We start from the raw sequence: 27,630 nt of genomic DNA, 5'->3' as shown, positions 1-27,630 counted from the left end.
TTTTCACCCCCTCCCACCTGTCCCCCCTTTCTGTCCTATGTATCTGATTTATCAGTTTTTGTTTCAAACTTTTTGTTTGTATCTCTGTGAGAAAATTACCACGCCAATTCACTTTCACCACCTTTTCCAGTAGAGCACTATCTCTAGATCTGAAGTGGCTCTGCCCCACCCCCCGCCCCGAAAGCTCATCAACTAATAAATAACTTTGTTAGTCTTTAAAGTGCTACTTGGCCTTTTTTTTGTTTTGTTACACAACCCCCTATAAAACAACATGCATATTGTATGTAGCTAGATATATATTATGCCCCTTTCTTGTGTTGCAGTGTCATGTACTGTAATCTAACAAATCCACTACAATATAATCCACAGATGCACATTGCACATACAGGATAGGTGTATAACATGCTGGCATGTGTCACCCTTCAGGCACAATACACTTCGCAACACACTGCAGTGTAACTCAGCATACAATCTATTCGGGCATGTCCAACCTTGAAAAACAGTTCAGACTGAGTTAGGGTGTGACGGTAAAGTGCAATCGCTACCATGAAACAAGCATGTATGGACAAGTCTCTTGCAATGCGGCAGCGGCCACAACACAGCCTGGTACAACGCACCCATTGCAGTACTACACCCCCTTCCCCGTGCAGGTTCAGATTCTCCCGCCAACACGCTCCCGAGGGCGGAGCCCGTCGCAGGGGAAGGAAGAAGAGGGCGCGCTGTGCCAGCTGCGGGGAGAGTCCACGATTGCACTTGTGGGGGGAATAGGAATATGAATTTGTTCCAAACCTCTATTTCCCCTCAGGCACTGAAAGGGCGAGATCACTTCCTGGCACGAACATAACTATGTGTTGGGGGTAGTGAGGGGGAGAGTGCTTTCCCGGCTTGAGACAGGAGATTCTTCCTCCTTACAAGCTCAAGCCCCTCTCCTCCATGGTCGAGCCCCAGACTCTCGCGCATGCGCTCTAACCCGAGGCGTGCGTCGCGCGGGAGCTCAGCTTTCCGGTCAGTCTGTGAGGGCGGGAGCGGCCGAGTTGAGGAGCTGCCACCGCAACGCTCTCCTCCCTTCCCCCACCCGTCTGTGGTGCCAGCGCAGCCTCTCTCCGTTCCCGACCAGCCGCGGGCCTGAGCCATGTCCTTCCGCCAGAGGAGCCCCCACGGTGGCGGCTGCGGCGGGAGCGAGAGCAGGTGGGCGGTGGCGGGAACAGGTGTCTCCGGCCGGTCGCTGCCCGCGGTGCGGGGGCCGTGTCACGGAAGCAGGGAGGAGGGGGCGCATCCCTTTTTTCCTCAGAGCGGCGGGAAACTTCCAGCTGAGGGGCAGCGCGGCCCCGAACCCTACCCCCAGCGCCGGTGGTCGAGGGCGTAGAGGGTCAGGGCAGTTCCCCGCCCGGGTTGGTGGACGCGGGCCGGGCTGCGGCATCATGGCTCGTGAACCGAAGCGCCCCTCTTACTGGGGGCGGGTGTCCTGTCTCGGCTGAGGTGAAGTGAGGTGAGGGTGGGCCCTGAGTGGGAGGTGGACTCCCGGCAGGGGAGAATTGCCGGGGCGGGAGTAGGCTGGAAAGAGAAAACACCCAGGTTGTTGGATCTCTTACGGTTTCTGCCCGGAGGCGGGGTTCGAAATCGTTCAGGGGCGCGCGAACACACACACAAAAAAAACAACTGCTGGGTCCGTGCTGCTTCCCGGGTAAAAGTGGTGTGTGTTATTGTACTCATAATTGCATCCTGACTGTAAAAGGTTACAAAGGCAGCACACAAATATCACTGGTTAAAGAAGCACTTATTTCTCCACAGCCCGCAACATCCACCTCGTTGGTCTCAAGGAAGGAAACGTGGTGCAGATGGGAAATGCAGAAAACCCAATGGTTCTGATTCCTCTGGTTTTGATGATGAAAACAAGTATGGCTCTTCTGACAACAGGTTGGATAGGTATGTGTAATAGGCAGCTCAAACAGGCCAGCATTGCTCCTGCATGAGAAAAAAAGTGAAACCAGCCGGTATATATTCTCTTTCCAATCCCCACGTGGTTTATCATCTAGTAATTTTAGTGAGTTGGAGGGATGACTGCTATTAAGGTATCAGCAGGGTGTGGAAACAATGGGTGAAGAATGTTGCTTAGTAACTTGTTTTCTTTTTGTGGAGCTATTTCCTGTGATATATAAATGGAGAGGGAACTCTTTTGCCCTATTGTATTTTATTCACAGTGGCCTTGCTTGCTAGAAGGCCTGAATCAACTTAGCTTGTAGATAATCTATTTTGTGGGTCTGGGGCTTATGTAATCTTGTGGTTGAAATGAGAGAGCAGAGGAAAAGGTCTTGATATAGTGTGGTGATGTCTGTCATACTGCTAGCCACATAAGGCTGTTTGGCTAGTTGAATGTGGCTACTCAACTTGAACAATAAATGTATTTTTTGAATAATGTGGCTAATTGACTGTAGTTAGAGCCACTATAATGGCTGCTGCTTCAGAATGGGTTGGCTACCACGACCATGTCTACACATGCATAATCTTCTGGAGGAGTGCTGGCTTCTTTCAGAAGATCAGTGGAGCATCTACGCATTAAAGGCGCTCTTCCAGAAGGAATCTGTAAGAACATGCCGTGTTTTCCAGATTCTGTATTCTTCTCCCAAATCAGGAAGAGCGCCTTCTTCAGGAACAAAGCAAGAAAGATGCTTCCTGACCCCTTCTTCCGAAAGAGCAGTCCGCCATGGTGGCAGTCAGCAGGAGTGCAGAGTTACTTCAAGCAGCCCCAGTGGGGCTCTATGCTCTCTCGCTCTGACTGCTTTTAGAGCTGCAAGAACCCAGAGACCTTGTGGCAGGAAGCTGCAAGCGTAGAAACAGGCAGCCCCTGCAGGGCTGCAGCTCTCACTTCACAGCCACTCCTGCAGTGACCAGAGCCTGGCAGATGGCCTGCAGCAAGCCACCCTGTGCCTCTCTGGGAGGCAGGAGGTGGCCCCCAGGGAGGCAGGGGCAGCCAGGACCCCAACTGGGCCCCAAAAAGGAGGGCCCTGTCATGGATGGAGCCAGAGCGCCAGGATTTCCTGGGGCTGTGGAGGGCTGAAGAAGTGCTGCGGGACACAATGGTGCACCATAGGAATGCCCCTGCCTTCGTGTGCTTCGCAAATTTGGCTGCCCATGGCTACCCATTCTGGACCTCAGAGCAGGTCTGGTGTAAGGTTAAAGAGTTGAGGCAGGGCTACATGAGTGCCTGAGACAGCATGTGATGGTCTGCCAGGCCCCAGCCATCTGTTGTTACTTTAGGGACCTGTAGGATCCCCTGACGGGGTGACATTTCCCCACCCCGCACCATCGTTGGCACGTCTGCGCTGGTGCCCCCTGCTGCACCAGAGGGAGAGGCAGGTCCAGCTGAAGACCAGCCTGAACCTGCCAGAGGAACCGGTGCCCAGGATGTCAGGGTCCTGCCCGGGGACAAGTTTTCGGAGGGCTATCTTGTAATCAAGCTGCCCTCCATCTCCAGCAGCCAGGCATCACCTGACCTTTTCAAGGCAGCCTCAGGTAAGCATGTGCTGTGGCACTTCCCTCAGGTGTGGAGCACACCCAAGTCTCCATGTGATGACCCAACCCCAGATGTCCCACCCCAAAATGTGTCCTAGGGCCACAGCCATGCCTGAAGGTGACACTTGGCAACCCCCTCTATGGAGAGCCCTGAAAACTACATGTGTACTGGGGGGACTTCAGGGCACATGGCTGTGCCCATCCCACCTGCTTCCTGAGCAGGGATTCCCCTGTGTCCGAACATGCCCCCCCGCCTGCTAACCTGTTCTCGGGTGGGGGGACCATAGGCAGCACCATCGCCAAGGCGATGCGCCACATGGGCCAGCGTGTGGGGAACATGGGACACCGGTCTGGGGGCATGCCCAAGATATGGCCATCTCTTGCATCTGAGTTGAGGGTAGCTGTCCATGGGGGTGCAGGGGGCATGGCACCCAGGGCCAGGATGGGGTCTGAGCACTGCCCCACCTTACAGCAGCTCCATCCGAGGGCCGGGAGAGCTGGACGAGGAGCCTGGGGCCCACCAGTCCTGCAGCCAGGCCCAGACTAGCACCTGTGGCCCAGCGGCCATGGTGAGGAGGCCGCAGCCTACACAGCCACCCTCTGGCACCAGAATACACTCTGGCCCTGGGCAAGGCTGAACTTAACTGGCGGCAGGACACATGGGGCAAGGTTGTAGGGATGCTCCTCACAGTGTGTGGGGCCCTTGTGGTCCTGCCTTCACAGCCTCCTGCCCCAGCCGATGCTCCTGAGGCCTTACCCTCCCTACTTCCCCCCAGGCCTTTTTGCGGCTGCCCTTAGGAGCCTTGGAGCCTGGCTCATGGCCACAGTGGGCCCTGTGGAGGGCTCCCCATCCTGCAAACCCTTCCCCTGGCCCTTGCTGAGGCCAAGCCTGTGGCCAACCACAATTACCTCCCCATGGTCCTGGCCCCCTCCCTCCCTGTAGGCCCCTTCGCCCCTAGGACAGGGGGCATGTGTGGGTCCCCCTGGGGCTCGGCCTCCCCCCGGGTCCAAGCCCTCAACCCCCTGGTCCCCAAGAGTCCCCCTTGCCCTACATCCCCCTCCCCAAACTGGGCCAGAGCCCAGAGCATGGCTTGCCTCGATGATAGCCCTGACATTGGATTTGCCCAACAGACCAGTAGCTATCTGGGGTGGACAGCTTCCATATGATGATGACCATGTGCTTCTCATCAGACAGGGCTGGCTGCATCCAGGTGTCCTGCCATCGAAGGATGGTGGTGAGGCAGCTGCAGATCTCCAGAAAGGTTGTCTCCTTCATCTGGAGATTCTGCAGCTAGTGTGTGTTGTCCCACTTGCCCATGACCACCCTATCCCACCAGTCGGTGCTGGTGGTGTGGGGCCAGGTATGTGGGAGTGCCTGGGGGGGGCGGGGCCAGCAGGGGAGGTGGTGGATCAGGACCCATGGACCTGGGTCTACTTCACCACAGGAGGCCAAGGAGTGGGGCCAGGAGACTGGCCAGCATCCGAGTCAGGACAACCCTGCGGGTCTGCAGCTGCTGAGGGTCTATGACTGGTGGTTGGGGAAGTCAGGACAAGGGAAAGGCTCAGCCTTATTGCGAGCAGCACAGCAGGCCTCAGCCCCTCATGTAGAGAGGGGTTGTTGGGGAGGGGCCTTTTAATGCACTGCGGTTGGCTGCTCCGGAAGAGCTCCCCCACCATGTGGTCCTGTCTGCAGCATTCCCTGCGCCGTTCTTCCAGAAGAGCATCTGCATGTGTAGATGCAAACTTCTGGAAAAAGGGGCGGCTTTTTTGAACCACGTTTTGTGTGTGGACACTATCTTCTGGAAGGGGATCCTCTTCTGGAAGATAGTGCATGTGTAGACACGGCCCATGGATTTAGTGAGAGCCATTGCCAGCACTGGCTGCTTTTGGGCTACTGCTGGAGTAGGGAAGTTGAGTGTATGGCTTTCCAAGGAGCTACTTTTAGCTTTGGAAGAATATGCATTGGGGGCCTATTTGAGGTCATGTTGTTCTCTGTTCTGTTTGCCTTTTTGCCCTGATGCAGAAGCATGGGAGACATCAGTTGAGTTGCAGAATAGGTCTAGTAACTAGTAAGACTGGGATAAAATTTGAAACGGTAAATGTGAGCAGCATATTGTAAAACATCTTCATGGTGAGGCATGCTAGCTTTTACAGTAGTCGAAAAGGAGTTTGGCTTCATTGGTTAAAATGTTTAAGATTGGTGTAATACAGCACTGGACAACATACGTAATGCCATAGAGGCAAAGTTTAATATTGTAGTGCAGTTCTGAGAGTTCTGCAGCAGCTCTAGAGGTTGGTTGCATGAAAAAGTAAGTATTAATTAAATAAAAGTAGGGAAAATACACCTTACTGATAATGCATTTCTGCGATGTTTAAATGATCCTCATTTTTTTGTAATCTGTGTTGTTGAATTAATAGTCAATTAAATGCTCTTGCAGAGACAAGAAGCAATATGCTTAAATTGCAAAAATGGCAGTTTAGGTTGGACATTAGGGAAAACTTCCTGTCAGGATGGTTAAGCACTGGAATAAATTGCCTAGGAGGTTGTTCAACCTCCATCATACGAGATTAAGATCAAGTTAGACACAGCTGTTAGGGATGGTCAAGATTATCTTGCCACCAGTGTTGGGGACTGGAGCTGAACACCTCTTGAGGTCTCTTCCAGTCCTATGATTCTGTCATTTAAAAATAATAAAAATCCAACATGCATGATACACTCTGCAAACATGTTGAATAGTAACCGAGAGAAAGCCGTGCTAGTCTATATACTATCAAAACAAAGAAGCAGTAAAGTAGCGCTTTAAAGACTAATAAAATAATTTATTAGGTGAGCTGTGTGGTCTGAAGAAGTGGGTCTGTCCCACGAAAGGTCACCTAATAAATTATTTTGTTAGTCTCCAAACATGGTTATATAGGTATGAATTCAGGTGCCTGAAAAAGCCCTTGGAAAGATAATGGAATGCTTGTCATTCTTTGTTTCTGTAGGTCAACTGGGGTACTCTGCGGTCTGCCAATTGCTTACCACGGACTGCATGGAAACTGCAAAATTAATCTTTTTTTCCCCAACTGCTGGGATGTGGAAGCATGTATCCCTGATTTTGCCTTCCCACTAGAGACATATCTCTGGTTGAGAGACTAATAGGTCAGGCTCATCCTGGAGAGGCTCGGGGATGGCAGGCTGGTCCTATTCTAGGGGGTGGGGAGAGTTTCTTTGCCAATGGACAAGGTCCAGGCTGCAGTTATTTGGCTGGCAGGGATGACAAGGTGACGATTAGGAGTCCTGGCCTACAACAACCCCTGTTGACCCACACAGGTTCACTGGGACACCAAAGTGTTGTGTTATGTGGAACTGGGTGGATCCACACATCCCACCATAGCCAGCACACTATCCACTATTGCTTGGGGGACAAGCACATATGTGAGGGTCTGCTGCCCCAGTGGGCTCATAAGGGTGAGGAGACAGCTCTGTGGTGTCCCCGTAAGATTGCTGTGAATTTAAATAAGTAAGTAAGTAAATAAATAAGCCCCACTCCTGGGCCACAGTAAGAATTGGCACTTTAAGAAGTAGTCTTGCATCAGCAGAATGATGACCTATAGTGTCTAAAACAAGGGTGGAGAACCTACAGTCTGCGTGCTGGATCTGGCTCTCAGCTCATTTAGATTTGTCCCACCACCCAGGCTGGATTAAGAAAGGGGCTTTAGTGGCTGCAGCCCAGGGTCCCAGACTAAAGCCCCTGTGTTCAGGCCAGTGCTTCCTCACTGGGAGAGAAGCAGCTGCATGTCGCTATTCCTTCCCTTCCCTCCGCCTTTCCGGGCTGGAGCTGTGTTGCTGTAAGCACTTAGGGGAGGGGAGACAGCTCTGTCCCCTGTGCTGCCCTTCCCTCAGGCACCACCTCTTTGCTCAAATTGGGCAGGAATTGTGGCCAATGGAAGTTGCAAGGGGTGATGCCTGCAGATGAGCACTGGGCCTTGCTGAGCCACTTGTCTCCCCTCTCCACCAAGCAGGAGCTGCCCCTGGAAAGAGCCCCGCATCCCCACACCCTGCACCAGCTCTGGGCCCCCATTGTACCGTACCTCCTCCCCAGATCCCCATCCCAGCCTCCTGTCCTGAGTCCAGTCACCTTGGCCCAATCCTGGAATCACCTCCTGTACCCCAAACACCTCATCTCTAGTCTCGCCCCAGAGCACAGTCAGAGACCTTACCTGCTCAGGCACCCATTCTCCTGCCTCAACCTGCAGTCTGCCCACTGAGTCCCTCCTTTTAGCTCTACCCAATAGCCTCAGGATCCCTGAGAAGAGTTAATCTGGCCCTGCCTGCAGCACTATGAGCTGGAGCTCATGCTCCAATCTTGCACCAAGTGTCTGAGCTTCAGTGATCCCTAGAAGGGCAGGAGCATAAGCAGAGTCTTGGCACCCCTCTGGGTGATGTGATGAAGTGTCTTTTTCCCTTTTTAAAAATAAATAAATAAACTTTCACTTGTGTGCATCCCTCAACTGATTTTTTTTTCTTGTGCGTTATTGGCTCCTGTCCAAAAATTGACTCCCTACCCCTGGCCTAAAAGGACTTTCCCATCTCTGATTTTTACCAAAGACCACTCTTGGAGTTCTGTGTGCAATTTTGGACAACACATTAGAGGAAAGACAGACTATATAGCTTCCTACTTAGCAATAACTAGAAAACAAATCCATATACTTAGAGTTTAGATAGAAGACCAGATATGTTTGTAGTATTTTAATGTAATGTAAAGAGTGCTGTTTTTCCCTTTCCTACCTTACAATGTGCCAGCATTACAAATGAAAAGGTAAACTACTGAAATGTGGTATTATTTTGAGCTGTGAATTATGATTAAGTTTAGTATTTATGTCCCACTTCCATTTCAGAGCCTCAGCTATGCTCCATTTTACAAGAAAAATGTTTCTTTTTACATGACCTTGCAAACTCAATGTAGCAGCTGAAAGTCAAGCTTTGGCTGTGAACTGTCTGTTGTTGGCAGGCCATATTCTCTCTCCTATACATCCCCATTGCTTTCAATTACGCTTCTACAGTCCCTTTATCAGCTTTAAGTATTGGAGGGGTAGCCGTGTTAGTCTAGATCTGTAACAGCAGCGAAGGGTCCTGTGGCACCTTATAGACTAACAGAAAAGTTTTGAGCATGAGCTTTCGTGAGCACAGACTCACTTCACCAGATGCTGGTCTTGGATATCTGCAGGGCCAGGTGTAAATAAGCCAGAGCAAGGGTGGGGATAACAAGGTTAGCTCAGTCAGCAAGGGTGTGAGGCTCACTACCAGCAGTTGATCTGGAGGTGTGAACACCAAGGGAGGGGAAGCTGCTTCTGTATTTAGCCAGCCATTCGCAGTCTTTGTTTAAGGCAGAGCTGAGGGCATCGAATTTGCAGATGAATTGTAGCTCAGAAATTTCTCTTTGGAGTCTGGTCCTGAAATTTCTTTGCTGTAGGATAGCTATTTTTAAGTCTGCTACTGTGGCCTGGGAGACTGAAGTGGTCTCCTACGGGTTTTTGTATATTGCCATTTCTGATGTCTGATTTGTGTGCGTTTATTCTTTTACGTAGAGACTGTCCAGTTTGTCCGATGTATATAGCAGAGGGACATTGCTGGCACATGATGGCATAAATTATATTGGTAGATGTTCAGCTGAATGAACCCACGATGGTGTGGCTGATCTGGTTAGGTCCTGTAATGGTGTTGCTGGTGCAGATATGTGGGCAGAGCTGGCAACGAGGTTTGTTGCATGGATGGGTCCCTGAGTTAGAGTGACTGTGGTCCGGTGTATAGTTGCTGGTTAGGATTTGCTTCAGGTTGGCAGGTTGTCTGTGGGCAAGGACTAATGCAGGACAAGCCCAAGCGAGAAACCAACAGAAACCACTAGCCATCACCTACAGTCCTCAGCTTAAATCTCTACAGGGCATCATCAGGGATTTACAACCCATCCTGGACAATGATCCCCCACTTTCACAGGCCTTGGGAGGCAGACCAGTCCTTGCCCACAGACAATCTGCCAACCTGAAGCAAATCCTAACCAGCAACTATACACCTGACCACAGTCACTCTAACTCAGGGACCCATCCAGTCCCAGGAGCCCACTTACACCAGATCTACAGATAATCCAGATTTTACACCAGAGATGACACTAGCAGCCAGTTTTATAGTAAATTAACTATAGGTTTATTAGGTATGAAAAAAGAATGAATTGTACAGAGGTTAAAGCAGGTAAAATATAACAACCAGTAAATCACCATTTGTAATTCCAAATGGTGTCAGTGGTGTAAAAAACTTCGACTTGTCCAAAAGCATTCCTGTGCTACCCAGACTAATTCTGTGGTTCACCCTCTTCTCTTTATTCTACTCTGTTAGAATCCATCCAGTCCAGAGATGATGATCATTTCATTAATCCATATTTGTAGTTCCTTTACCGAAAAGGAAGCTCACAGTGTCTACCTACGTAGGCTTTTCCCTTGATGGCCATGCTCAAGAAATCCATGTACGCTTTACCCACGTGCATAAGGACCACTAGATTTGAAATTAGTGTTTTCTGTTAAAATCATTAAGCCCTTTGTTAACTTTTCACAAGATTTCTGTTAAGGCAATTTAGTTATCAGGCTGCTTACTGTGTATTTGTTACTTCATTATGACAGGAGTAGATAAATGAAAACAGTACCAGTAACACTCTTCTAGTTTTCATTGTTTAAATATCTGACAGCAGGTTTATACATCTAACCATTGCTATGGTGTACACAGGTAAATTCATCTGAATACACTCCAGTATGACCTAGTCAGCCAGAATCACAAGCTGTAGAAGGTGCGGAAATTGGGAAAAAATTAGTTTTTTAAGCAGCAATTTTGTTTTTCAGCTTTACAACACCAGAAGCTCTTGGGCCCCTTTCAAGATGTTCAGATTGGGGATCTGTAGTTGAAGAAGATGAAATGAGGACCAACGTTAATAAAGAAATTGCAAGGTATTGTATGTTACATATCATTGGTATTACCAAAAAGCCCTGTTCTTGTAGAATCATAGCTGCTTTTTTACGTTCAGTATTGCAGCAGCACAATAATGAGTAATCACTTATGGCTGTTAGGAGGAACAAGTTCTGATTTCTATTCTCAGGCCAGTTTAGAAATAGGATTACCATACAAATGATGTGATATAGTCCTTTGGAAGGAGGTGACCAACATCTCTGAACTGCCTGCAGTTTAGCAGATTCAGGATAGGCTTGCTGTGAAGTGGACACTGAATGTCATCCCATCCACTCCTCATCTTTTTGCATGGTAATTACTGTAATAAGACTTGATGGGCGGTTTTGAAATTTGAATCTTCAGATTCTGAAAGAAAGATAGATGAAGGACCAAGTTCCATGATGGAAAAATGTTTACTGTGTACCTATGATTTGAACTTCACAGATGATTAAAGTCACGAAGAGATCACTATTGTGATCATCTAGTCTGATCTACACGTTGCAGGTCAGAGACCCTCCTCACCCACTTACTCCTGAAATACCCCTCCAATATTTGGCTGAGTTACTGAAGTCCTCAAATTATGACTTAAAGACTTCAGTTTACGGAGACTCTACCATTTACACTACTTGAAACCTGTAAAATGACCCAATGCCCTATGTTGCAGAGGTAGAGTCTTTAATAGTAGCTTCTTGGGTTTACTAAGCTATAGCACTCAAATTTGGCAAAAGGAAGCTAGAAAGACATGGAACAGAAGTTACCCTTGGTAACAGTGCACATGGAAACAACAGGTAAAACAGGTTTTAAAAAAACAAAACAAAACAGGGTGTCAGCCAATCTGACTTGTGGACGATTCCTTCCCAACACCAAATATGGTGATCATTTTCACCCTGTGTATGTTGGCAAGACCAATCAGCCTGGCAGTGTTTCAGTAAAGATGAATATTAATAGAAGTTGTATTAATTATACAATGGCAACAGTTTATGAAAATAGCATATTTTCCCTTATTTTAAACAAATATTTATAGTGAATAAATTATCTTCTATAGATACAAGAGAAAGCTCTTGATAAATGAATTTGGAAGACAAAGGAAGTCCTCTTCTGGAAGGTAAGTGTAAATTTATCTTTGGAGATTAATAGAAAAAAATCCTGCAATAGTTACCATTAAACTCCTTACATATCTGTGATCTCCTTTTTGTAAATAATCAACTGTAAGTAATTTGTTTTAACAAGTTCACTTCATAACATGCTAATTCAACAAAATCCTGAGCAGCCATTTAAGAAATAAACCTAATTAGTGTAGTAAGTTTAACTAAGGATTTCTGTAGCTTTGTTGGCTTATGTGTTTTGGTACTCACAAGTACTTAATACAATTCAAATCTAAATATTTTTCTTTAGTTCTGATTCAAAGGAATCCACTGTATCAGTAGAACTTGAGACAGATGAAGTGGTTCTGATGAGACGGCAAAAACAGATAAATTATGGAAAAAACACAATTGCGTATGACAGATACATTAAAGAAGTTCCAAGGTAAGTTTCATTAGTGTATTATAAATACAAAAAAAGGTGCATCTCTAGTTCTTCACATTTGGTTACTTATTAAATTTGTTTATAGACCAAACTTCCTGAGGTTGAAAAGAGAGAAACCTGAGCTGCACAATAGTCAAACTGTTTAACTGGCTTGAATACCTGCATGGGTTTAAAACCAACTCAGAATATTCAGAGAATGGGATTTAATAGTCTTCCAGTGTTACACAAATTCAGTCACTTTAAATATCTGAAAAACGATAGTGGAATTTTCTGTATATTTTTTGAATATATAGGTGTCATCGAGTACCAGGGGTCCATCCTAGGACTCCAAATAAATTTAAGAAGTATAGCCGTAGGTCCTGGGACCAGCAGATCAGACTGTGGAAGGTTGCTCTGCATTCTTGGGACCCTCCAGCGGAAGAAGGAAGTGACTTGCAAGCAATGTATGTATTGATCACAGTTTTTCTTTCTAATGTGTTACTGTTTCTTCAGAAAATATGACTATATGGTCTTCTGACTCATTTACTGAATGTTCTAATTTATCTACAGTTTTTCAAAGTGATTAAAGCAGTATTAAATGTTCACACCATATAAACATTTTTTCCATTTTTAGCTGAAGTTCCAGTTCATGTTCAGTCAGAACATGTAATCAGTCACCTGTCTGTCCATATGTGGCAAGCCTGTTGTTTCCATGTGCATTGTTACGAAGGGTAACTTCTGCTCCATGTCTTTCTTGCTTCCTTTTGCCAAATTTGAGTGATATGGCTTAGTAAACCCAAGAAGCTACTATTAAAGACTCTGCCTATCAGCACCTAAAGCACATTCTCATCAATAGATTAAACAAGCCCCACTGTGTCACCATTATTTCATCTCTGAACTAGTGTTCTAGCACAACAAATTGCAGAAGCTGCCAGATCTCTCATGTTCAGCATGAGTGATCTCTCATGTTACTAGATTGCCCATGTTCAGAATCAGTGATATTTGCAGCTCAAGAGCCTCAGTTTGCATGGATCTTTGCAGCCGGTGTTATTAAAACAAGTAATTTAGTAATTGATACATGAGACTTTTACTAAGTTATTAATCAAATTTAATCGATAGGGCAGCCAGTTGCAGTTAATTCTGTAATGCGAGATTCTTCTAGTATCAGTATTGCTATCTTGACAATTTTATTGCTCTTCAGTCTCAGGATTTTAACTTCGTCCTTACCACTTACTCCATTCTATCTCAGTAGTTTATCACCTCAGGTGGTCCCAGCAACTCTTCACCATTGTTCTGTTGTCCACTTGCTATTGCCTCCTTGTGCTGAGTGGTTGCCTTTCTGCTGTTCTTGTGACCACCTCACGTATAAGGCTACATCTGCACTGCAAAATAGTTACATTTATTGAAGTTGACATTTTACCACTAGATTTTATGAAGTCAAAGATGAGTGTCCACAAATGTTCAGAACGTTGACGTAGTATCAGAGGGATAACTGTGAGTCTGTATCTGCCAAAGCAACGAGGAGTCATGTGACACCTTACAGATGAACAGCTTTATTGGTGCATAAGCTTTCGTGGGCAAATACCCCCTTCGTCAGATCTTTGTCATCCGATGAAGGTTTATAAGGCGCTACAGAACTCCTTGCTGTTTTTAAAGTTGGCATAGCATATCCCCAATGTCTTACCTACATTTAACTGTGTCAGCAATGTATTGTGGGTATCTATCCCACAGTGCCCGTTGTCCCATTGTATTCTGGGATTTTGTGCCAGTGGCTTATTGGAAGAAATGTCCTGCAGTGCTTGTGGGTGGGTGTCTGTCATCATCCCAGAGTGGAAAGCACCCAATCCTCTGCTATTGGAAAACAAATGGCTGGCCTGAGGAACAATGCACCATTTTTTGGGCTGGTTTCCCAAAGCCTGCCCTTTGGCTCTTGGCAGCAGGGGTTAGCACAGAACTAGCATGGATCCTGAACAGCTTATAGCCATTGCACAGTGTATTATAGCTACTTTCTGAAGTGTCATGCAGTATTTATTTAGACAAAGGCGGTGGGGGGATGAGGTGGATAAGGATGATTCAGATGATAACAAGGAATGCAGAGCTGCTGGCTGCCCTGAATGCATTGCTTACAGTGGAGTGCTAGTTCTGGAGATGTTAAACCAGCACATGCTGGTGCAACAACATCGTTCTGGAGGTCTTGGATGACCAGCAGTGGCTGCAGAACTTCTGCTTGCGCAAGGCCACTTTCCTGGAAATTTGTGATTTGCTGTTTTCTTCCCTAAAGCGCAGTGATACCAGAATCAGACCTGCTTTGACAGTTCACGAGCGAGTGTCAGTTGTTCTGTGGAAGTTTGCAATGCCCAACAGCTAATGATCAGTGGGAAATCAGTTCAGATAACTTACTGGTTGCCTGGCATGGCAAGGTGTGCTATTGTGGAAGCTGCAATAAATCAGGCCTCCCCAAAAATCTTGAGAAAAATCAGTACCTGGCGAGGCCGATAATAGAAATCTCCAAAAAGGAGAAGCACTCCATCCCCAGAAATGTTAACAAACTGTTGTAAGGGACATAGGTCCTCCATGCTTGAGCCACAACCTGCTTGTAACAGTTTAAAAAACAAGTGCTCCACAGAAGTAAACCTGTACCCCAACCCACCTGCAACCTGCTTGTAGCATTATAAAAAATATACTCACCAGAAGAGCCCTCTTCACCATTGCTGGCTCCTGGAGCATCACGTATTGCTGAAGGGACTGGCTTCAGGGTGGTGAAGAGCTCCAGACTGTCAGGATCAGTTTCCTGAGGCACCTGCTGACTTTCAGTGTTCTCTTCATCGGCCTCTACCTCCTGATCCCTCTCTGTGCTCCTCTTGAAGTCCTAAGGGCAGTCTTCTGAAGAGTCACTGTTAGCCTTGGGTCCCTCATCAGAATTGTGTCTAGATGCTTGTAGTAGCAACATTTCTTGGAAGATGACTTGTTGGCTTCTCTGACTTCATGATAATTCTGCCTGTGCTCCTTTATTTTAACCTGGCATTGCTGAGCATCCCAGGCATAGCCTTTCTTGATCATGCCCTACGAAATCTTCTCATAAATATGTTCATTTCTCTTCCTAACTCTCAGTCTGCTGAGCACAGATTCTTTTCCCAAAACAGAAATGAGATCCAGGATCTCATTATGGCTCCCTGCTGGAGCTCTTTTGTGACCCTGCATAGTCATGAGGGCTAGATGCATTGCTATGAATGGCTCTTGAGTTGTGTTATCCATGCTGGTCAGAAAATGAATTCAAATTCCGGGACTTCCTCCTACTACTTCCTATACTCCTGGAGAGCAGTGGAGGGTAAAGTAGTCAGAATAGGTACTCCTGGGACATTGTTCAATATCTGTGACACACGCTGAACACCCATAAAATCGATTTAAAGTAACACTGTTTCCACATTAACATTAATTTGGCCCTTTAAATTTGAACTTTGAATCACTGTGCATCGGGGTGTTGAGGTGAGAAAGTTGACCTTAGCGCCCCTTAAAATCAACCTAATAGTATTTGCAGTGAAGACACTCGCATTGTAAAATCGACCTAAGTGCCTTTATAATCGACTTTATGTTGTTGTGTATACGTAGCCAAAATAACATTCTGTTCTTTCTTGTTCTGTTTGCTTCAGACAAAGCAACAGAACTTTGACAGCAACACTTAAATGGGCTAGATTCCTGCTCATTTGACTCTGTTGAACATTGGCAGTATGGATCAGTAATCCAAATGATTATATAGCTCACTATTTTAGTGGTTGCAGGTGTACTTTGCAGGTAGTCTTTAGCTATACAAATAGGAGAATAAAACAGCTTAACCCAAGAGAATGAAATACACAAGATTATCTTAGAAGAAAGGTGAATGTCTTTCTCAAATTTGCAAAACTATACTAATGAGATATCTGAATCTTTAGTTTTATCAGGCAAAACTAATTTTTCCAAATATTTTAGAAAATGCAGTTTCCATAATTAGTAGTGTTTGCTCGCTTTGTGCAAGCTTAAGTAAGTATCAAATAAGGCAGGAAGATGTTCTCAGTCCAAACAACTGATAGTTAAAATTGACTGTTAAAACCTGAAGTACATTGTGAGGGACAATACAATTTAAATAAGTCATGAAACTCAGTTATGGGTTCCTAATGCAATTAAAAGGTCCCAAAATCTGGATGTAAGTGACTTGCTCAGTATCACACAGGAAGACTTGGAGAAGTGGGGATAGGACTGAGTTCTCCCATGCCATTTGCCTGCCTTAAGCACAAAGCCCCTCTTTTTCCCTTCCTGCAAGCCCCTATCTTGAAGTCTTTGTTTCTACTTCTCAAGTGAATGAGACAAGGATTCTACAAACAGCCTCGTTCATTACACAACACTTATTAATTCCCTCAGTACCATCCTGTACACTGGTTGAGGCTGAATCCTGTGGAAAAAATAGTGTGATCATGTTACTAAAGATTTAATGTTTACATTTGGGGTTTGAATTGAAGATGCCTGTGCAGCCTACATTTGTAGCATTTCCTGACTAAAGTACTGGATTGTAACAACCCTATCAAGCACAGCTGGCAGGTTTTGAATGCTGAACTCTGTGCACAGTAGTCCAGTAAAATACAAGTGTGATAATTTTCTTCTGATATCACCAAATATAATCCCTGGGAGAAAGAGCTGGAACCATCTGTTGGGCTTGAGAGGACAATGAATTTGGTGAGAGGGGGATCAGATCAAATTACAGATTCTTCTAGCATGCCGTCATTGTGTGGCACCCATTAAAATCCAAAAAGACAGTCAAAGCTAGCTTTCCTACTATTTGTAGCTACAATGGGAACATTAAGAAGCTGCCCACTGAACAAATAGGGGAATGTCTAACAATAGCAAAAAAGTAAAGGATGCAACTAGAAGAGAAGGAGAGGAGAGATGTCTTTGTTCACTAAACTCCTTGAACTTTTCTACTTTCTGTGGCTTCCTGGGAGAGAGATGCAGACTGCTGGTAAAAGTGTCTCCTCTTTCCAGGGTGCTACGAGCTTTTTGGCTAGTTTGTTACTTCATATTGAATGCCTTCAGAGTTGATAGTTATCCCCTTAGCCAGGCACTCACACCAAAGTTAGATGAGTTTCTAGAAGAAGAGCTGCAACTGACCATGTTAATTGATAGAGCCTTGCTTTGATTTCTTGCTCTAATCATAGTAAAAGCACACTGGTTGATTCTATCAGAGAGGTAGCCGTGTTAGTCTGTATCTTCAAGAACAACAAGAAGTCCTGTGGCACCTTATAGACTAACGGATATTTTGGAGCATAAGCTTTTGTGGGCAAAGACCTGCTTCATCAGATGCTTGAGCATGAGTCATCTCATGCATCTGATGAAGCTGGTCTTTGCCCATGAAATCTTATGCTCCAAAATATCCGTTAGTCTATAAGGTGCCATAGGACTTCTTGCTCTTCTCATTGATTCTAGCATCTGTTAATAAATAGAGATTTAGATTAGAGTTTTTCCTATCTTTAATGTGACTTCTGTGATTGAGATTTTCTTTAATAGGATTCATGTTGCCATTTCAAGTTGTTAAATTTACAAAACAATTGATCCCCTTAATTGAAGGGAACACACAAGATTATGAATTCCTAAAGTGATGCACAAAGTCCTTTTGCAAACAGTGTAGGATTTTTTCAAATTGATTGAGCATTGCATTCAGTGTGCTCCCTAACTGCTGCAGCTGCTGGCATCACACTGCTTCCTTAAACTGTATAACAATTTAATAGACTGCATGATTGGGAGACTTTAACTTGCTCTGAATCACTGAATTGTTTTAATTTATAGTACTGTTGATCTTGGTGAGATGGAAACAGAATCCATAGGAGGTAATTCTACTGAATCTCAAGCAAGCTCTCAAGACAATTATGTGAGTAATATTTGCCGTAACTATTCAGATAAATTATATTTCAAATTAGGGCTGTTACGATTTTTTAAAAAGTCATAAGTGCAAGATTAAAAAAAATTAATCACAGTTTTAATCTCCTTGTTAAGCCATAGAATACCAATTTTAACTTATTTCAGATGTTTGTCTACATTTATAAATATATTGATTTTTAATTACAGCACAGAATACAAAGTGTATGGTCCTCACTTTATATTTTTGATGTGCAAATATTTGTACTGCAATAAAGATCAATAGTATTTTTCAGACCATCTTATACAAGTACTAAAGTGCTGGTATTCCCTGTATACTGAGCTCTTGGGCGGCTATCCAGGAGCGAGTTAAATGTCACCTACCTGATTAGTAGAGCACCCATGGCCAGCAGCATGTGTTTCTGCTGATGGTGGACATAACAAAATTTATTTTGCACATGGGTGGAAAATATTAGAGGGAACCCTGTAGTACAATCTCTTTATTATGAAAGTAAAACTTAAATATGTAGAATTTTTTTACTTAACTGTTTTGTTTTTGAGTGAAATGTAAAATTGTAGTTCCTATAAGTTGAGGCAATGAGGAATATATGAATTTTTAGCGTATCTGGCACATAAATACCTTGCTGTTCTGGCTGTAATATGATCATAAGAACACCTATTCTTTTAGGTAACAGTGTAAATAAGTAGTGGGCAGCACTACCTGCCATAAATAAATGTAAACAAAGTTGTTTGTGTATGATAGAACCAGAAAGTAGGACCAAATGAACTTGTATGAGATGAATTGAAAAATATCTCTTTTATAGTGCATATATATTTGTAATAAAGTGAGCTCTGTACACTTTTTCTATTCTTTAACTGAAGTCAATATATATGTAAATGTAGACAAACATCCAAAGCTATTCATTATACATTTAAATTGTTATTCTATTAAGTGTGATTAAAACAACTATTAATCACATTTATTACTCTAATTTGATTTGTATTAATCACATGCTTTAATGGTGATTAACTGAAAGCTCTATTAATGATCAACTTTTTTCCACTTTAAAGTTAACATTTCATAAAGGTGAGGAGATTCTTTGAGCACTTGTTCACATCTGTTTCATTCTGTGTGTGCATGTGCTCATGTGTGGTCATAGGAGATTTTTGCCTTAACGGTATCTGTAGGATCAGCCATGGTGCCCCATTGAGTGCTGTGCTCATGCGCTATAGAATTTTGGCCCCCTTCATGCAGAAAAGAGCAGGATATTGCTTTATTAGCTCTCCTTGCGGATTCTGCTTTCCAAGTCATCCCAGTTGGATTCACTGAGAACTTTGGCATTAATTTGAAGTGTGCCTCTGGCACTTGTATCTACTCAGCACCATTCCCCATCACCAGTGCTTACAAAGGCGAAGAAGCACAGCTCCCCAGCACCAGAGGAGGAGGATTATTGGACAAAGGACCTGCTTCTTATTGCCCTTCTGACCTTGCAGTTGTGCTCCTCTGGGGGTTATTGCCATTCTCCTGAGAGAGCAATATGGGACTGAAGTCCCTCATAGTACTTATCCCTTTGTATGCTCCCCCAGTGCAGAGCGCAATGGCTTCTCAGTGCACTGACAGCACAGCATGTGCTGCAGGTTTCAGCAGTTTCCTGAAGAGGGACAAGTGAGCCACTAAGAATCCTCAGGGAACTGTGGAGCACTGCCAATCCTCTAAGACAATGACACACTTTCAACACTGCAGATCACTGGGGCTTGCCTTTGATCGCTGGCATTGCAGTCCGTGGTCCCCACCACCTTGATGTGGATCAGGTGAGGGAGTGATACCAGTCTCCATATTACCAGTACTGCTTACCTTCCCACCAGTCACCTTCTTGATTCTGGTCCTAGTTACTGACACTGTGGAGGGACTTTGCTGAGGATCAGGTACCCCACTCTGGGTACTGGTTTCTGATGACTGTGGTCTCTAAACAGACTTAAGTATTGACAAACCTCACTTTGGTCTCCAGAAGGAACTCCTGTAGCCTGGAAGAGAAGTTCAGTCCCTCGCCTAGACCCCAATGGAATGAAAGGGAACCCAAGGTCACATCAGTAGCATTGGCACAATGGCAGCCTGGCCAGTGGCTAGTGTAGTGGTCTTATTGGAACATGTGGGGAGTACTGGTCATGATAGCCGTGTCTACACGTGCACGCTACTTCGAAGTAGCGGCACTAACTTCGAAATAGCGCCCGTCACGGCTACACGCGCCGGGCGCTATTTTGAAGTTAACTTCGACGTTAGGCGGCGAGACGTCGAAGTCGCTAACCCCATGAGGGGATAGGAATAGCGCCCTACTTCGATGTTCAACGTCGAAGTAGGGACCGTGTAGTCGTTGCGCGTCCCGCAACTTCGAAATAGCGGGGTCCGCCATGGCGGCCATCAGCTGAGGGGTTGAGAGATGCTCTCTCTCCAGCCCCTGCGGGGCTCTATGGTCACCGTGGGCAGCAGCCCTTAGCCCAGGGCTTCTGGCTGCTGCTGCGGCAGCTGGGGATCCATGCTGCAGGCACAGGGTCTGCAACCAGTTGTAGGCTCTGTGTATCTTGTGTTGTTTAGTGCAACTGTGTCTGGGAGGGGCCCTTTAAGGGAGCGGCTTGCTGTTGAGTGCGCCCTGTGACCCTGTCTGCAGCAGTGCCTGGCACCCTTATTTCGATGTGTGCTACTTTGGCGTGTAGACGTTCCCTCGCAGCGCCTATTTCGATGTGGTGCCGCGCAACATTGAAGTTGAACATTGACGTTGCCAGCCCTGGAGGACGTGTAGACGTTATTCATCGAAATAGCCTATTTCGATGTTGCTACACGTGTAGATGTAGCCAATGTTGCCCTCTTCACTCTGTTCGTCTGCCACAGCCTCAAAACAACTGTTGCTGATGCAGACCTCACTAAGTTTGATGTGAGATGTGCGCACCAAGCCAGAGACGCCTAGGAGGCTGCACTCGCTCCTACGCCGTCCTCTCCTGCTCTCCCTCCACCACATGGCGCAAAAGGGCCTGGGCCTTCCACCAGTGGTATTGTCCTTATCTTTGACCACTGATGAAGAGGACCTGGAACTCATAAGCCCACCAGGAAATTTCAAGGACTACCATCCCTGCTTCATTAGGTTACCAAGGACTTGGTCATGAAAGTGAAGGAAATAGCAGAGCAGATTTACAGCCTTATGCTTTATTAGCCTCTGCCCCAACTTATGCTACGCTACTAGTGCATGACATTGTCCTCAGGATTGTCAAGGCCATCTGGCAAACTTCTTCTTCTTCTTCTTCTTCTTCTTTTCTTCCCACTTCAAAACAAGAAAAGAAATACTTTGTTTTGGCCAAAGGGTTTGAGTACATTTATACCCATCCTTATGCTGGTTGTTTCAGCAACCAACCCAGGGAAAAAAAAAAAAGCCCGCAACTTGAGCATTTCAGTTCTGTTCCCAAAAAGTAGAAGTGAAATGACTCAACTTGTTTGGAAGGAAAATTTATTCCACAGCCAGTTTGCAGTTTTGGGTGGCAAACTATCAGCCCCTTGTAGGCTGATACACTTCACTTGTGGGACACCCTTGTAAGTTCCAGTAATCACTCTTGTGGGGTTTGGTACCCTGGTAGAGGAGGACATCGTGGTAGCCAGGTGCACCTTCCATACGGCGTGGGACATGTGGGAGTCTCCTAAGAAATGCAGTCTTTCATTCAGGACCTCCCATTCCATGGGAATGGTCTGTTCAGATAAGACAGATGTGAAGCTGCATGGGCTAAAGAACACCAGAGCCACCCTTCACTTGTTGGCCACACATACATTAGTCTGTGCATAACTAGTGCTAGCTGCCCCGCACTGCCAATGCCTTGGCAAACTCATCAAGGGGCTGCATGGAGGATGGACAGAGATGCTTGTTTTGATTATAGCTGCCGTTTCTCCTGCTCACGCATCCCAGCCTGGCCAAGCATTCAGGAGGCCAGAAGCATTTGTTTTGAGAATGTGCTCGAGAGCAATGCCCCGGTCATTCTTCTGGATTCACTTTATTCTTTCTTGCACTTTGTCCCTATTGTTTGGGTTGGTAATTGGTCACGTCAGACTCCTAGGTACTGGACACAGTATCTTAGGTCTATATCTTTGAGTTTTTCACCACCCTTCCTTCCCAGCTCCCTCTTCCCTGTCTCTCTTCAGGTACCCTTCTCACAAACAACTCCTTTTTCAACTCTTTTTCTGCTGAGTCTGTGTGTTTGAAGTCCCCTTTGGTCACATATGAAGCAACCATGGGTCTTGAGACAATTGAACTTGCTCAGGTTGACAGACTGGAGTTTTTTCTAAAAGGGCACCCTTGCATTCAGGAAAACTATACCAATGGATAAATATCCCAACATCAAACATGCTGCGCATCAGCTGCTGTCAATGTTCAGTTCAACATATGTTTGATTTTTTTCAACACTGAAACATGAAATCAAGGCATCAATCTGTTCTGACACACGTGAAGGAATTACTTCTACCAGCCTCAATACAAACCAGATCTGGCAAACCTTTTTGTCAGCAATCCTCTTTGGAAGTGCCACTGAGGGGGGTAGAGTGCGTTTTTCAAGGTAAAGAAGAAAACACTTTTGTCTCACTGATCTTTTAAATAAGTTATTACTGTAAAGTTTAATACACATTAAAGTTGTATAAAATACACACCATTAAGATTGTTTATAATAAATGTTATACACACCTGGCTCTTTGCAGCACTCATGGGTACTTTTCAGCTCTTGGTCTCTTACAAGTTGGCCCCTACTGGTTTAGAGCAGTAGTTCTAAAAATGTTTGGCCCACAGCCCACCTCACGTAGTGCAAACCTTTGTGTGGACCACCAGCCAACCACCTGGGATGACTAGATGCATTTGTTTATCTCTAAATACCTTAAATATTAAATTGTTCATATTAAACTATTGGAGCATAACAATGTAATTACCCAACTATAATATAAGTGTAAGGGTGTGTATTTATATCTTATTGTGTATATCATATTAGTTTACCAAACTTCCTTTTAAATAAAGTAAAATATTAATTTATGTCCAGAACAAAAGATTTCAACATAGTGTTTGTTTATGGCAGGGAAGAGAGTCTTTTTTTTGAATTGGTGGCCACTGATGCACAGAAAAATCAGTCGGGGGCCACAAGTGAGAAGCAAAAAAAACAAAAACCCCTCACTGATGAGGCTTCACAACTGAGACACCTCAGAGCCTTCCCGCTAAAGCTGTATGGAGGGGCAGAATGAGGTTTCAGGGCTTTGCACAGGCCAGATTAACTCTTCTGGGGTTATTAGGTTTTTGTGGGGCTCTTGGGTGGTGCCAAAAATTGTGGGTTCAAAGTGTGTGGGGAGGGGAGCTGCCAAGGAGCTGGGTAGGTATGGGTTTTGTGGGATCTAGTTGGGAGGTGGGTTGTAGATGGGGATGGGAGTATGGCAGACAGGGAATGTGGAGTAGAGGGCTGGGCCCGTGGGATTTAGCATGAGAAGAAAGGTGGATTGCTTGTGTGGCTCCCCACTGCCTTTGCCCACAATTACAGCCAGTGGGAGCAGCTGGGAATGGATTCCTGCATTGCCTTTCCCCAGCTGGGGGTGTGTGTGGGATGGGATGAGGGTGGGCCAGAGCATCAGCACAGGCTCCCAGCTGCAAGGGGCGAGGCTAAGCCCACGGCCCACTTCCAAGATTGTTATGGGTCGTGGACCACACTTTGAGAACCACTGGTATGGACCTTAGATGATCTTACCTTGGGATGGATCATCTACAGGGATGGACAGTTGTCCCAAGGACAGTTTTTAAAAGGTGGTATGATGTTCAAGCCTTCACTAATACTGAGTTACTGAAATTGGTTTGGATCTGCTTTTAATACATCCCATATGGTACTTCAGTGAAAATACAAAGGTCTTAATGATGATCAGAAATAATGGAATATGAAGTTGAAATATTGAATAATTATCTTCATTTCTTACTCACTATTGTAATTTTCTGTTGCAGGATACCTTTTCTGGCACTCCCACCAAGGTTAGACATGTTGACTATCAGGTGGAAGGTGAATTTGACTTGGAGGCATGTTTGAATGAGCCACTTAAAGACTTCAGTACTGTGAGCTAAATGGTGCTCTGTGCAGGCTTTTTTAAGGGAACCATTCTTTTAAAAAATTGTGACTAATAGTTTGATATTCTCAAACTGGATGTTATTCCCATCCTGTCAATAGTGCAGAAGTTTAAGCAAGTTAGAGGGCTGTTCCCTAATTTGTGGTCTATGTATTTTCTGGACCGAAATTGTGTAACGACTAGAATTTAAGTTGTGTGACTTCCTCTTTGACTTCTAATTTATGTATATCAGATTGTTTTGCAAGACTACTTTTTATAATTATTCAAAATTATAGTGGAACTAGTCATAGAATACCCAGCCAATGGCAACACTACTACCTTTCAGCAAACTTAGTTCTGTAAAACTTCAGGTTCTCATTCATTTCCCCATAAGTGACTTTATTACTTAAGTACTCTTCATAGTCCACAGAGCAGTTTATCCACAGAACAAGATAAGCAGGTGTGGTTTGAGGTTTTGCACCCTGCTCTCCTGCTTCAGGAACCAGCTGTCCTGCAAGCCCTGCCTCAATGGGATGAGGGTAATCAAAATGTATTGCCATCTGAGTCTTTGTTTTTTCAACTGATAAAATGAAAGTTGTTAAATTAAATTTCAGTTTATTAGTGGTCTGGACCAGATACTTGAACTATTGTTCTGGCAGTGTGGAGGCCTCTCTTTGTTTCCAGAATCACCAGATCTCTGATTTTTTTTTCCTTTGATTTCCCTTATTGGCAAAGTTACTGGTGTAAACATTTTTTTTTCCTCATGACAGTGTTTTCGTTTTGTCTGATTTAAAGTAAATTCCTTTCATCTGCAAAAGCTTATTTTGTAGCAGTGGGAAGTATGTAAGTTAAATGGGCTTTCATATTAAAATAATCCTGAAGTGTGGCAGTGATGCATTAAGAAACTGGAGCCTAAATTTGGTACCTGTATATAGTCATGGGTAGACATAATTTGCATAACTCTTAGTGAAAAATAAACTATATGTAGGGAAAGTGCTTGATTTGTATTCACTGATTTTAATGTAAAACTGTTGTAAAGTAAATGATAACTTTGTACAGATATTCTGCTGAAAGCAGTTAATGTTTCTATTGCTTTTGTATGGGACAGTGTTGCTAAAAATAAAAATACATGTGTCTTGATTTGTAAATGTTTCACATTTAATCATTTTTCTTGCAAAAGCATTCCTAAAAGCAACAATCTAATGAAGTCTTGGGTGCATATTGTGCCTGAGAATAGCGTGCCAGCTAGATATGCTAGTGAAGGAGGTGGTCTAGAGAGCAGAGCATATGACACAATTCCCTCCCTCACTCGGCCATCCATTTGTTTATGATAGTGGAGAGGGAGGAGGATGGAATGGGACTTTTACTCTTCTGGAAAATGGAAATTCCTATTTCAAGGGATGTGCTGCAAGGATTGAAATTTATAGAGTTCTGAGTAGTTTTATTCATAGCTAGTATCAGGCTTTCTTATCATAGTGGCTGTTCAGGAAAAGTCTGCTTACAAAAAACGGTACTGCCAGTCTCTAACTGTGCATTGCTAACTACCAAGAGCATCTGGCAAAATCTTATTAGACCAAGGGGTCCAGGCCAGGCTTGCTTTCAGCTGCCTTTCTCACTGGTTGGACAGTGAGGCTTATGGTATTGTTTCCCACTGATCCCTATGATACCAAGGATCCTGAGGAGGCAGAGTGGTGATCATAAAAGGTTGAGAATGGCTAGCCAGTTCCAGTACTCTGATCCTGTGAACCTTTCAACACGGCCCTGTTCAGCCAGCTTTGTTAACAGAACAGCAGTCAGGTCACTACGTCTGACAGCCTGGCTAAAGGTGGTGAACATGAGGCTGTAATGATCTTTGCTTTGGAGACAATTCTGTGTGTGTCTATACTAGGTTGAATTTAAGGTTGATTTTTCTAGCACCCGATTTTACAAAGTTGAGGGTGCGTGTCCACACTGGCGCACAAAGTCGTGTGTCCCCATTAGTGTTGCTAGCTTTGACTTTGTCAGCAAGGTACTGTGAGCACTTATCCCATAGCTCCTGCTGCCCTGTTGCATTGTGGGTTTCTGACCCAGTGTCTGACAGGACAAAAACATGCTATGGGTTATTGCAGGTGTGTGTTCTCAGCATCCTGTAGTGCACCTCTCTCCTCCCTGCGGAAAGCAATATCAACAAGTACTTTTTTTTCATATGTGTGAAGACGCCACTGCAAGTCTAGTATGGAACCCATACAGCTTAAAACTGTTGTGGCAAATATTGTGATGCGATATGTGCAGAACCGAAGTAGCTGTGAGACCAGTGAAGACTTTGAGGTGGACGTGGACATATATGAATGTGAGACACTGGAGAGAAGGAACAGGGCGATGCTGTCTGCACTAGATGCTTTGCACAGAGAGGTGCACCCGTTCTGGTTCTGTGAAACAAGCTCAAACTGGTGGTATTACATTGTTCTCCAGATATGGGCTGATCAGCGGTGGCTACTAAACTACTGCATGCGTAAGGCCACTTCCATGGAACTCTTTGAATTGCTTTCTCCTGTTCTGAAGCACTGCAATACCAAAATGAGACCTCTGATGATTCAGGAGTGAGTGGCAATAGCTTTTTAGCTTTTGGAAGCTTGTGTCAAACAGCTACCGTTCAGTTGCCAGTCAGTTCAGACGTGGCAGATCTACAGCGGTGGCTGCTGTGATCCAGATAGGCAAGGCAATCAATACCTTCTGTTACAAAGGCAGTGACACCGGGACATGTGCAGGACATAGTGGACGGTTTTGCTCCAAGGGGATTTCGTAACTGTGGCAGGGTGATAGGGATGTGTGTTCTGTGAGTCTTGTCTTTGGTCTACCTTGCCACAAAGTACATAAACTGCAAAGGCTACTTCTCCATGGTCTTGCACATGTTGGTGGATCATGAGTTGGTTCACTGACATCACTGTGGGATGTTTAGGAGAGGTGTAGGACATGCCCATTTTTAGGAACACCCATCTGTTTAGAAAGCTGAAGAATGAGACTGTCTTCCCAGACCAGAAAATCACCATTGGAGATGCAGAAATGCCAATAATGATGCTGTGTGATTCACTCGCTCCCTTGGCTCATGAAGCTATACACAGGCAGTTTGAACTGCAATAAGGAGCAGTTCAACTACAGGCTAAGCAAGTGCAGAATGGTGGTAGAATATGCCTTTAGCCATTTAAAAGCCAGGTTCAGGAGCTTTCTGCCTTAGTTAGACCTCAGTGAAGGCAGCATCCGCTTTCTGGCAGAAGCCTGCTGTGTGTGTTATAATTTGTGAGAGAAGGGGAAGATTTCATGCTGGACTAGAGGGCAGAGGCAGTCACCTGGTGGGTAATTATGAGGAGCCAAATACCAGGTTAATAGAGAGCAGAGCAAGGGGCTCTGCTAATCAGGGAGGCTTTGAAAAATAAACTAATGAATACCCAGACAGCAGCATGACAGTCACATCTGTTGCTCTTAAGGATGTCCCCTGTGAATGTTGTGTGCTTGCCTGTAAACCTCTCCCTTACTTCTCCTGTGCACCACAAGCAATAAAGACCCTGGATTTTTTTTTAGCTTAATCATTTTTATTTGAGGAACACTAAATGAGTTCTTAGCAGGGGCTTGGTCAGTGGGTAAGCAAGGGCATTTTACCATTACAGGTGGGATTCAG

At 45.0% G+C, this 27,630-nt stretch overlaps 1 protein-coding gene across 1 annotated transcript; it reads left to right on the top strand.

Moving 5' to 3' along the window:
* The first annotated feature begins 1,034 nt into the window (after positions 1-1,034).
* Positions 1,035-25,110, top strand: SLBP (stem-loop histone mRNA binding protein). The gene is made up of 8 exons (XM_074991699.1): positions 1,035-1,188; positions 1,792-1,926; positions 10,384-10,488; positions 11,532-11,591; positions 11,882-12,013; positions 12,307-12,456; positions 17,807-17,888; positions 23,878-25,110. Exons 1-8 carry the CDS (start codon positions 1,133-1,135, stop codon positions 23,992-23,994), a joined length of 837 nt encoding a protein of 278 aa, XP_074847800.1. The 5' UTR covers positions 1,035-1,132; the 3' UTR covers positions 23,995-25,110.
* The last annotated feature ends 2,520 nt before the right edge of the window (positions 25,111-27,630 follow it).

The sequence above is a fragment of the Carettochelys insculpta genome, chromosome 4 (genome assembly GCF_033958435.1).
Source record: "Carettochelys insculpta isolate YL-2023 chromosome 4, ASM3395843v1, whole genome shotgun sequence".
In the NCBI taxonomy this organism is placed as follows: Eukaryota; Metazoa; Chordata; order Testudines; family Carettochelyidae; genus Carettochelys; species Carettochelys insculpta.
Note: the sequence above shows the minus strand (reverse complement) of the source record. Positions and strands in the feature narration are given on the sequence as shown.